This window comes from Lupinus angustifolius, unplaced genomic scaffold, assembly GCF_001865875.1.
Source record: "Lupinus angustifolius cultivar Tanjil unplaced genomic scaffold, LupAngTanjil_v1.0 Scaffold_12_5, whole genome shotgun sequence".
In the NCBI taxonomy this organism is placed as follows: Eukaryota; Viridiplantae; Streptophyta; class Magnoliopsida; order Fabales; family Fabaceae; genus Lupinus; species Lupinus angustifolius.
The window spans coordinates 2,714-15,536 of NW_017718589.1; the positions used below are offsets into that span (position 1 = coordinate 2,714).

The 12,823-nt window shown below is 29.9% G+C and overlaps 1 protein-coding gene across 1 annotated transcript; it reads left to right on the plus strand.

The window, feature by feature from the left end:
- Window positions 1-5,638: 5,638 nt before the first annotated feature.
- Window positions 5,639-12,479, plus strand: LOC109337863 (dynamin-related protein 1E-like). The gene is made up of 16 exons (XM_019574938.1): window positions 5,639-6,024; window positions 6,263-6,326; window positions 7,278-7,385; window positions 8,104-8,205; window positions 8,768-8,818; window positions 8,914-8,975; window positions 9,487-9,577; window positions 9,661-9,725; window positions 9,885-10,079; window positions 10,167-10,286; window positions 10,366-10,436; window positions 10,876-11,101; window positions 11,325-11,375; window positions 11,466-11,834; window positions 12,101-12,245; window positions 12,321-12,479. Exons 1-15 carry the CDS (start codon window positions 5,890-5,892, stop codon window positions 12,227-12,229), a joined length of 1,839 nt encoding a protein of 612 aa, XP_019430483.1. The 5' UTR covers window positions 5,639-5,889; the 3' UTR covers window positions 12,230-12,245; window positions 12,321-12,479.
- Window positions 12,480-12,823: the final 344 nt, after the last annotated feature.

Sequence of the window (12,823 nt, forward strand, 5' to 3'; positions counted from 1 at the left end):
GAATACACATATTACCCGCACATTTTTATAGTTAAAACATGCGTATTACCCGTACATTTGCATTATTAAGAACATACTCATATTACCAATGCAAGTCCAATTTTATAAAATGATTACATTTTTATCAATAAAACTACTCAACTCCAATGAATGATATTAATTATATTTCTCAGACAAAATAAAAGATAACATTTTGAAATAGACCCAAATGAGAAGAAAAAAAAGTATATAAGTCTAAAGAACAGTGTCAACCTCCATTATGTTATATTTTGGTGAATTTTTTCAATATGTTGTTTTGAATGAAACTGAACAGAGTTCATTATAAAAAAAATATATACATGACGAGCATTGTCTCAAATTTATATCCATAATGAGTATGACGTGAAATTAAATAATCGAAAATAAATCAAGAAATAAATATAAAAAAATCAATTCATTATCATAATCAAATCAAATCAAATATATTATTTCTAAGTCATAAATACACGTAGAAGAATAATATCATTGTGAAATAAAAATAACATTAGTAGGGGTAGGCTGCTAATTTTATTCTTTTAGAAAAATGTAACTCTTTTATTATCATAATAAAATTAATTCTCAAAGATGTTACTCATTTAGACAACTCCATCTTTTCTTTTTAATTTGTAGAAATTCATAAATAAAAATATAAATAAAATATTAATATACATAGTTACAATAATAAAAAAATATATCATATAATAGATATAATATTATTATTTTTAACTCTATTCAGTAATTTTATTTTTAAGTCAAACAGAATATCGACATTTTTCTTTATGAATTATAACATCATAACTCATTTATTATTAATAGGATTGAATTCCTACTATTTAAGTTTTAAAAATAATTAAATAATATTAATTGAGAACATTTTAAGATTTATTTAAATAATAATTATTATTAAAAATGATTATTAAGAAATAAATTTATTGTCTATCATTTTTCAAACGATGTAGAATATCAACATAATTCATTATTAATTGTGATATCATAACTCATTCTATTAACAATAACAATGAATTCCTACTACTTCAGTTTTAGAAAATGTTTAAATGATATTAATTGAAAACGTTTTAAGATCAACTAATTAAATGAGTTCTATTAGCATTTTAAAATTTAAAAAAAAAATGATAGATGATTGATGGATTCCTACTATTTAAGTTTTAAAATGATTAAATGTTATCAATTGGTAAAGTTTTAACATCTACTATTTAAATGCATAATTCCTACATACTCCATGTAGTATTTTAAAATTTAAAAAATGATTAGATGATATTTTGTGAGAATGTTTTAATAAGATTGAATTCCTACTATTTAAATTGTAAAAATAATTAAATAATATTAATTGACAATGTTTTAAGATATGTTTAAATAATTAGTATTAAAAATGATTATTTTGAAATAAATTCATTGTCTATTATTTTTAAGCCACGTAGAATATCAACAGATTTTCTTATTAATGGTAATATCATAGTTCATTCTATTAATAGTAACACTAGATTCATCTTATTTAAGTTTTAAAAAATGATTAAATGATATTAATCGAAAATGTTTTAATAAGATTGAATTCCCACTATTTCATTTTTAAAAATAATTAAATAATATTAATTGAAAACGTTTTAAGATATTTTTAAATAAATAGTATTAGAAATGATTATTTTGAAATAAATTCTTTGTCTATTATTTTTTAAGCAAAATAGAATATCAACAAATTTACTTATTAATTGTAATATTATAACTCATCCTTTAAATAGTAACAATATATTCCTCCGATTTAAGTTTTAAAAAATGATTAAATCATATTAATTGAGAACGTTTTAATATCTACTATCTAAATGTGCAATTACGACATATCCTATTTAGCGTTTTAAAATTTCAAAAAATGATTAGATAATATTAATTGAAAATGTTTTAATAAGATCGAATTCCTACTATTTTAGTTTTAAAAATAATTAAATAATATTAATTGAAAACGTTTTAAGATCTTTTTAAATAATTAGTATTAAAAATGAATATTTTGAAATAAATTCATTGTCTATTATTTTTTAAGCGAGATAGAATGTCAATAAATTTCCTTATTAGTTATAATATCATAACTCAGTCTATTAATAGTAACAATAGATTCCTCATATTTAAGTTTTAAAATATGATATTAATTGAGAATGTTTTAGGATATACTATTTAAATGTGCAATTATTACATACCTTATTTTGCATTTTAAAATTTAAAAAATGATTAGAGGATAGTAATGAAGAATATTTTAATAAGATTGAATTCCTACTATTTCAGTTTTAAAAATAATTAAATAATATTAATTGAAAACGTTTTAAGATCTTTTTTAATAATTAATATTAAAAATGGTTTTTTGAAATAAATTCATTGTCTATTATTTTTTAAGCGAGGTAGAATATCAACATATTTCCTTATTAATTTTAATATCATAAATGATTCTATAACTAATTGAAAAGAGGAAGACAACTTCGATCATATATTTGTAACATCATTATTAAGTTTTGTAATTAAACAAAATATTCACCGCTTCATTATTAATTGAGAATGTTTTAGGACCTACTATTTAAATGTGCAATTACTAAATACCTTATTTTGCATTTTAAAATTAGCGTTTTAAAATTTAAAAAAATGATTAGAGGATAGTAATGAAGAATGTTTTAATAAGATTGAATTCCTATTATTTCAGTTTTAAAAATAATTAAATAATATTAATTGAAAACGTTTTAAGATCTTTTTTAATAATTAATATTAAAAATGGTTTTTTTTAAATAAATTCATTGTCTATTATTTTTTAAGCGATGTAGAATATCAACATATTTCCTTATTAATTGTAATATCATAAATGATTCTATGACTAATTGAAAAGAGGAAAAGAACTTCGACCATATATTTGTAACATCATTATTAAGTTTTGCAAATAAACAAAATATTCACTGCTTCATTATTCATGTACCATTCCCACGAAAGAAAAATAAAATTTAAAAGTAGAAACAAATCAACCATAAAAATATCAAATACAAAATCAAACCCAAGAAGTGAACGATGCATTGCATCTAAAGATCATAAATCGACAAAGTTCTTTCACACCTTGAAAAGAAGATCACAATTTCAACCATACATTTGTAACATCATTATTAATCATTACAAATAAATTAGACAAAATTAATAACGAAATAAGAGCATTGAAGCTTTGCATTAGACAAAATCGAATATACATAATATACAAATTAAACAATTAAAACTTCCAAACAATATAGAAGAAAGTCATAACAAACAATGACAAATGGCTTATTAGAATACCTCATGATGAAAATGGATTCAACACTGAAACCCCATCTATTTGAAAAATACATGTTTTGGATCAGATCTTGAACCTTAGTATGTGTGGATAAACCCTAATGACAGTTGTGAGAATCGAAATATGTTCAAAATTATATCAGTTTTTTCCTTCTTTTAAGTCTTTTAGTGAAAAATGAAATAAAATTATATCTACCAGTGAACATCTCGTTGGATCGATTCATGAATGATGAAGTAATGAAAAATGAAATGACTATAAGAAGTAAATTGAAATGAAATAAGAGTAGAGAGATGAATGATTAATTTGATGAAAATAGACCATTCTTTGCACAATCTATTCTCACATATATTTATATTAAGATAGTAGAAGAAGAATATAGTGGGTGTGAATTCACTATAAGAATATGTGAGTATTTTGGAGGGAGAAAAGTTAAGGAGATGGTGACATGTGTCAATGATGACATGACAAAAAACTTAAGTTAAGGAGATAATGACTAGGGGTGTAAAAATTCGGTTCGGTTCGGTTTTTAGTGCATTTTAGTGACCGAACCGATCAAAAACATATGGTTCGGTTCTGCTCAATTAATCGCAAATTTAACTATTAGAACCGAACCGAACTGAACCGCTCTTGAATGGTTCGGTTCGGTTCCACGGTTTTTCCATTTACTTTTCCATAAAAAATCTTCCATGAATTGAAAATTCAAAATGTATTACAAGAGATATTGTTTATCCATAAAAAATAAACATTAATACTACTATTATAAAAAATTATGAATCATATATAACAATAAAATTCATGATTAGGTACATATATATGAATTAGTAAAATATATAATAGTTACATTTATAACCTTACATTTCATAATTAGTAACACATGTAACAATACATATATAACAATATATGATATATGTTAGTTTCAAACTCAATATCACAAAAATTGTAAATATGTTCCAAATCATAAGACACTAGGAAACAATTTAGTAAGTAATAACATATATAATACAAACTTAACAATAATTTTCTTTTTTTTTGGTTTCCCACAGGTATCCTCGCACTCGAACCAAGCATGTACCACTCGAACCAACGCCCGTTGGTAACTTAACAATAATTTAGTAACATATATATAACTACAATTCACACAAAAATTGATAATTTAAGCTAGAAAGTTGGTTGAAGAATTTAAACAATTATAACACATTATTCCCTAATCCCTCGTATACATTTCTTTAATATGTGGTTCAGTTTGGTTCTAACGGTTCCTAAATTTCTAAAACCATAAACCGAACCGAACATAAACGGTTCCTTAAAAAAATTACCGAACCGAACCACATTTTGCGATTTGGTTTGGTTCGGTTCCATCGGTTTTGCGGCTTAAACCGGAACCGCTTACACCCCTAATAATGACAGGGCAAGAGAAGTTTTTTTTGTTATGCAGATAATAATAGATAAATATTCTCAATTCTCATTCTTAATGAAATCAAAATAAACCTTGAATTAATCATAACATAATTATTTGGCTAGAATTTGTTAGCTGAATGATAGGCAAATTTGTTTGGCTTAAATTGTTACATTAATTAAACTATTACATACTTATTATTAATTTTAATTAACATCAATCTTCAAAAACCAAATTAATCTAAAATCATATTTTCTCACTGTCACCAGAACAAACTCAACATGATTGACCTCTATTAAATTTTGTCAACAATATCTCATTTGGGGAAGGTGTTGAAAAAATTATACTCCACTGATGTGAAGCTCAAGCTTCTATAATAAATAAATAATAAAAAAAAGAAAAGATCCCGCCAGAGAACCAGGTTCAAACACCATCAAATTCAAACCATTTCACATACTGAAACTGAAAGGTCAAACTAAAAAAAGTGAATTCACTCACATGAACTGGAAAAGCTAATAGTCTTTTGAACTACCGTGGACCCCAAAAGCATGAAGTCATGACCCACAAGCACTTTTAGAATTCCGACATGATAGAAAAACCTAAATATTTATACAATGTTTATAAATTATTTTTCATTTATTTATTTGTATTTAAGAATTAATGATAATAAAAAATGAATAGTTGATGATATAATAATATTATAAAAAATTCTTACACTATCGGTGTATATATCTTTTTTATTTATACAATTTTTTTAATTGCATAATTTTCCAATAAAATTCTCCCATTTTTATAGCAATATAGATTTAATAAATATTTACTGATTATGAAGCAGAAAAAAACTGATTCAAATTCAATGACATAATAGTAAAAAGGAATAAAAATAAATAGAAGAAGTCATACGTTACGTATTGGCCCTATCATCCCCAACATTGTGCACTTACTCAGCTCTCTAACCAACACCAAATTCAGAAACAGAAACAGAAAATATCTTCATCATAATCATCGTTATCATAAACACTAAAACAAAACCCACCAATAACCAAAAATAGCTCCTCTTTTCTTTTTTCTTTTTCTTTTACTCTCATTCCTTTCTATCACAACCTCTTTTCTCTCTTCACTCCTTCCCTCTGCTTCGGTTTCTAATTCCGAACCAACCGCAATGACCACGATGGATTCGTTGATCGCACTCGTCAATCGCATTCAACGCGCGTGTACCGTACTCGGCGATCATGCCAGTGACACTTTCCCTACTCTCTGGGAAGCTCTTCCCTCCGTCGCCGTCGTCGGCGGCCAGGTTAGTTCAATCTCTTCGTTTATCTTTTTTATTTCACTTTCTAGAATGTTCTAATTCCTTCAGAAGATGGAGAAGAATGTGCGATTTGAAATGAGAACTGTTGAAGAATGTAGCAGTGTTATTTTGTTTTATTATTATTGAATTGAGTTTTGTTAGCTTTTGAGATGTTGTACTGCGCTGTTATTTTGTGTTTCTAGAAGAAAGTGTTATTTGAATTGTGAATTTGTGTGGCATGCAGAGTTCTGGTAAATCATCGGTGTTAGAGAGCATTGTTGGACGCGATTTTCTTCCCAGGGGATCAGGTTTGGTTTAATTGTTGATTTCATTTTTATTTCAAGTTCTGTTTGGTTGCTGAGGAAGCTAAAGTTGAAATGAAAAGCTCTTTTTAGAAATTTCTCAGTAGCAGCACTGCTATTTTCATTAGGTTAAACTCGAATGAGAATAAAGTATCTCTTGGTATGAGGAAACAAATTATCTTCTTCCGCTGCTGCTGAAGTCATAAGTGTTATATTTAAACATTTTTCTATTAACATATTTCTAAAAACTAAACAAAATAGTACACATATCATATTTTTAGTGGCCGGATGATATAAATTATGAGTATTAGATACTTTATTCTCATTACAGTTTTGGTGGTTCTTCATGTGTTCTAAGTTCTTTTAATTTGGTCTGCATACACACAAATTCCAATTCAGTCCTTGAAGTATGCCATTATTTTCAATTTCACCCTGACTACTATTCATGTGCAAAACTTTTTTTATTTTTTCTCTTATCATTACTATTATATGTTTTGTTGAAGTTAAAATATTAGGATCAAATTAAGAATGATTGTCACATTTAGGACTGGACTTGTACTTTTTTCCTTATTCATCATAATCATTTTCACTTTGGTCTTTTACTTCTCATACATGACAATTATTTTGAATTTGGTCCCTATACTTTAACTTCAACCAATTGAAAATAATTGTACATGCAACAACTAAGTTGAACTTTTTTATACATGTAGGGATGAGATTGAAAAGGAGGGTCACATATAGGACCTAAAGTATAGTCTAACCATTTCTTTGTTATTCTTCAAAATTTGTTAATTTGTTTTTTAAGAAATGTTATATTCAATATAATGAAGGTACTGATTACTGAGTGTGAGAGCGATAGAGTTTATTTTATCTTTTAACTAATATTCCTTGAACATTAATTTTTATAATAATGCGTGGCTTTCTTTTATGTTTTTCTTATTTGAATGACGTTTTTAGGGATTGTGACGCGGAGGCCCTTGGTACTACAGCTGTACAAAACAGAAGAGGGGATACAGGAGCATGCAGAGTTTCTACACTTGCCAAAGAAACGATTTACAGATTTCTGTATGTCCTGTATTCTCATGCCCTGCATATTTGATTTCGAATCTCCATTTGAATATTCTAGAAAATAGGAATGGGAGTTGCTCAGATAATGTACATGATCTACATGCATGCTTTTTTACTTTCAAATTGTGTAACCTTGAATCAATTTGATTGCTGATACTGTAGTTAATGGCTGTTACCTCATGTATCTGTGTAAATTTTGACTTGTCACACTGTCATTCTCACATGTATTATTTTCTTCTTCTCAATTGCTTGTTAGCCTGCTTGCTTATTTTGTAGTCACAATGTCTTTACCTCTATTATGCCCGGCACATTTGTCAAGTTTCCTCATGGTGTTACTGTGTCATCGACTAAAAGCTCATGTGATATTTTCTGCAATTTTGTGATGACATGTAGTAATAATGTTACAGTGTACTAAGACTGTAGAAATGCAACTTGGGTTGCAGTGCACCCTTGTCATCGGTTTACTAAAGTGATATGACAGTCGCTGCTATCTTACTAGTGTTATTTATTTTTGGAAATTTATATGCAAGTTGACATTGGTGAAAGTCTTTTAACATTGTTTTTTTACATCTACCCTCTCAGAATCCACTAGCTACATCCACTATTTTCTTACGATGTTTATCTAGAGATAGATGATCATTATATATTTTCTAGTCTACTTTTTTTAATAGAAAAACTATTCAATTTTTTTTGATTTTGTACTTATCTTTTGTAGCTTTGGTTCGAAAGGAAATTGAAGATGAAACTGATAGAGTCACAGGAAAATCAAATAAGATATCTCCTGTTCCTATTCATCTCAGCATCTACTCTCCACATGGTAAGGACTTACATTTTCATTCAGGTTCCACGTTTTCCTTGGCTTAGATTTTTCCCTTTGTCGTTCTTGGAAGAAAAGGCTTTTGTGTTGTGCGACAAAAATTATGTCATCGAACTCAATTTATATTTTCTGGAAGAAAATACCTAATCAAATTGAGTCCATAGCACATTCACATCTACCCTGAAAACTTGATGTTGTCTATCATGCTATTTGTTCTATTTATTGGTTTACACAATACTATCTTTTTAGTTACCGTGCTGCATGGCTTACTTATAATCAGCTACATATAACTTGTGTATTTACATTAGTACAAATTGTCTAATTGAATTGCATCATTTTTGTTAACTTGTTCAAGCACTAATATATGTTTCTCACCGAAGGAGAAATTTCATTTTCAAGGAGTCACCCATTCTTATAATTTATGTGGGTTGTAAAACTTCCAACATTTTTACATGTGTGCTCTGCACGTCGGAGAGGTTGCATTTTGTATGCGGCATTTGAATTTTCCATATTGTTTTTTGATGTTTAAGTTTATCTGATTATTATTCTTCTTTGTCGGTAGTTGTCAATCTAACACTGATAGATCTGCCTGGTTTGACGAAGGTTGCCGTAGGTACACTTTCTTTTTTCTCAATTGAACATGGGTTTTTGTTTGGTTATTATCCCTTTTCCTCTTTTTGATTTACATGTTCTCTTTAATTTTATCAGAGGGACAGCCAGAAAGTATTGTCCAAGAGATAGAAGGCATGGTTCTCTCTTATATTGAGAAGGTAGTTAAAGGATGTACTTCTATCTACACTGCTACAGAAAAGGAATCCTATCTTGATTTTTAACTTCAAAATTTTGATGCTGAGTTTACTATGACTGAAAAGTAAACAGAAAAGGTCATTGTAACTTAAGCAGAGATCCAACTCTTACCTTCTATTTACTACTGTAAGGAGAAAAAAATCTTTAGATTTTTTATAAAACAGTAATACACAGTTGATACACATTATTTTTGCTATTTTTGAAATTTAATCCCAAAGAAAAGGGAGTTGAAATCTTGACAATCAACTATTTTTCTCTCTACAAAATGTAAAGATTTAATTTCAGTTTTTTAGGATATCAGAGGAAAAAGTGTACTAGTGTAGTGAATCTTTAGCCTTTCATTAACTAGGGCACTTTTTCCTCTGAACTTTATTATAGTGTTTGGTGTCTTAATGGATTTTTTGTTGCTTCAGTTAGTTGTACCCTAACTCTTCCTTGAATATACTGCTTACTTATATCTATTTTTTGTTGCAGCCTAATTGTATAATCTTGGCCATTACTCCTGCAAATCAAGATGTAGCAACATCAGATGCTATCAAGGTTGCCAGACAAGTTGACCCTTCAGGTATACTTGCTGCATTTTCCCGAACCTTCTTATTTTGCTATTGTGGCTTTTCTTGACATTGCCCTCAATACCTTTTCTTTTAGGAGAAAGAACATTTGGAGTGTTGACAAAGCTTGACTTGATGGATAAAGGAACAAATGCTTTGGATGTAAGAACTTTTGCTTTTCTAGAATCCTCATCTGTAAACTCAAGACTGTATATGTTTTGCATTATGATGAAACTTGATTTGGATTTTGTATGAATCTTAATTCACACATGCAGAAAGTTTTCATATTATGGCCATAACTCCCATTTGGATCATATTTAGGTCATCGAGGGAAGATCGTATCGGCTTCGAAACCCTTGGGTGGGAATTGTAAACCGTTCTCAAGCAGATATCAATAGGAAAGTAGATATGATTTCTGCTCGGCAAAGGGAGCGCGAGTTTTTTGCCAGCAGTCCTGATTATGCACATATAGCCAACAGAATGGGCGCAGAATATCTAGCAAAGCTTCTCTCTAAGGTTTCCATTTATTTTTACTATTGCGCTGCTATAGTGATGCAACTCAATGCGATAACTTGTGTAGTCATTAAATTGATTTGGTTTCAGCACTTAGAGTCTGCGATAAGAGCTCGGATTCCCAGGATTGCATCTTTAATTAATAGAACCATTGATGATCTTGAAGCAGAGATGGCACACCTGGGAAGACCGGTTGCTATTGATGCTGGGGTGAGGAGTATATACTGTCAATATCAGTTGAATGTAATTCCTGTTCGGATATTTATCAAGCTTCTTTTAATTTTATCAGGCACAACTTTACACCATTCTAGAACTGTGCCGTGACTTTGACCGGGTATTTAAGGAGCATCTGGATGGAGGGTAAGAAATCATATCTATATTTGCTTTGTTATATGTCCTGTTTATTTCAAATTTAACTGGCAACCTTACATATTAACCAGATATCTGAGTTGAACCTTTATCGGTATACAAAAAGATAACCATGTCTTACCCAAAAAATATTACATTTTAGTTTTTTATTCAGCTAGTGATGATTTGCAAGTTTGTTAACCCAACACACATACATGTCAACTACAAATTTGTACAGCCTTTTTTGGTCAGCTTGTACACTGTTAACAGATGTTAGAATGATGTACGGAAAACTGGTCTAGTCATTTTTAGCAGATGATAATAAGTCTATTTATACTTGAATGTGTAGACATCAGAATGGACCTCTTCTCATGTGTGTTCTTCACATGGTCACCAAGTAATAATTCTAAGATGGATTAATCTTGACCTTCGTTATATTTCCCCCTCCTAGGCGACCAGGTGGCAACCAAATTTATATAGTTTTCGACCACCAGCTTCCCGCTGCATTCAGAAAGCTACCACTAGACCGCCATCTGTCCTTGCAAAACGTGAGAAAAGTGATTTTAGAGGCTGATGGGTACCAACCTCATCTAATCGCTCCAGAGCATGGTTACCGACGCCTACTAGAGAGCTCTCTTAATTATTTCAAAGGTCCTGCTCAGGCTTCCGTGGATGCTGTAAGTTCTTCTGCTTTAACTATTTTTGTCCAGTTTACTTCTTCCATTGGAAAATCAGAATTAACTCAATTAACATGATTTAGAGTGTTAGGACGTTGTGGGATCCTTGTTGGTGATCTTATCCAGTTGGAAAAGTTTTGATTGTTCTTGTTGTATGATTTACCTTGTTTTATGGACTTGGCTAACTGTTGAAATTTCCTGTGCGATATGTGAATTTTGGTAGGTTCATTTCGTACTGAAGGAACTTGTGAGAAAGTCAATTACAGAAACACAGGTTTGAGTTGAAAAGCAATAAAAAAAGAAGTCAGCAACACTTTACTGTCTACATGAAATGCACTTTTGGTTAATTTTTACAACTGTGCAGGATCTGAAGCGCTTTCCAACTCTTCAAGCTGAAATAGCAGCAGCTGCTAATGAGGCATTAGAGAGATTTCGTGAAGACAGTAAGAAAACAACGCTAAGGCTGGTGGAAATGGAATCCTCTTATCTCACTGTTGATTTCTTCCGAAAACTCCCACAGGAAGCCGAGAAGGGAGGCAATCTAGCTCTCTCCTCTGCAGACCGATATTCAGAGGGACACTTCCAGAGGATCAGTTCAAATGTTTTATCTTACGTTGGGATGGTGTCAGAAACACTGAGGAATACCATCCCAAAGGCTGTGGTTCATTGTCAAGTGCGAGAAGCTAAGCGATCCTTGCTAGATCATTTTTACACACTACTAGGCAAAAAGGAGGTATAATACCTAAATTGTGAATCACATCTTTGTAGTGTATAAGAACAAAACAGCTTCATTCTCTCTCTGGTTCCACCACCTTTGAATGTAACCAAAATATTATACTTTTCAGTCCTTTGTCCGCTTGGGTTCTGTTTGGGAACAAAAGCTATATGTTCACTTCCTAGTCTAACATTCTTGCCAAATGCTATCTTTAGTATGATAGAGGCATGACAAAGTAAAGAATAGCTTATTTTTTGGACTAACTTCTGCTGCTTATTTTTCAGGGAAGGGAACTGGCGCATCTGCTTGATGAAGATTTTGTGTTGACGGATCGGAGACAGCAATGTGCCAGGAGGCTGGAGTTATATAGGTCTGCAAGGGATGAAATTGATGCAGTTTGTTGGTCAGGATGAGAAGAACCCTGAGTAAATATAACGTGAAATTTATTATTGACACCTATACTTTCGTTTATTAGTTTTCTTTGCTTATTACTCTTATGTCAATTTCTGATCTCGAGTGGTATATGTTGTTTTTGCCCATCCTGGTATATGCGGGTTACAGAGTTTGTTTTATTTTTATATTTTAACTCTTAACTAGGAGTAGAGCCTCGGCCGCAAGTGTCCGTTACCTGGCCACTACGTCAGTCCATATATTTTTTTGTCTATGTATCTGTATGGCCATGCTTTTCTTTCTATGTTGAAGTTATGCCGAGGTTTCTTAAAATGGTAAAGAGGCTAGACTTATCTTCTAAAAGTTCTATCAAACTTAGGTATGCAAATAGGTCAGATGTCTGTCCAAATCTATTACCTTACTTATAACTTATACATTTTTTATAAATATATCATACTCCAACTTTTAAAAAAAAATCAGTTTAATAGTTCAGACTTTAGATCTTTCAAAAAGCCTATTAAATTTATTAGATTGATTTATTTAATTATATTATATAATAATATTTATATTATAATGTATATAGTATGAATTTTTAATATAAAGATGTACAAAAAAAA

What these genes read in the sequence shown, in the direction of transcription:
- LOC109337863 (XM_019574938.1), top strand. Translation starts at nt 5,890, where the DNA reads ATGACCACGATGGATTCGTTGATCGCACTCGTCAATCGCATTCAACGC. An exon ending in TTTTCTTCCCAGGGGATCAG is followed by an intron (nt 6,327 to 7,277) that starts GTTTGGTTTAAT and finishes TGACGTTTTTAG; the next exon opens with GGATTGTGACGCGGAGGCCC. An exon ending in AGTCAATTACAGAAACACAG is followed by an intron (nt 11,376 to 11,465) that starts GTTTGAGTTGAA and finishes ACAACTGTGCAG; the next exon opens with GATCTGAAGCGCTTTCCAAC.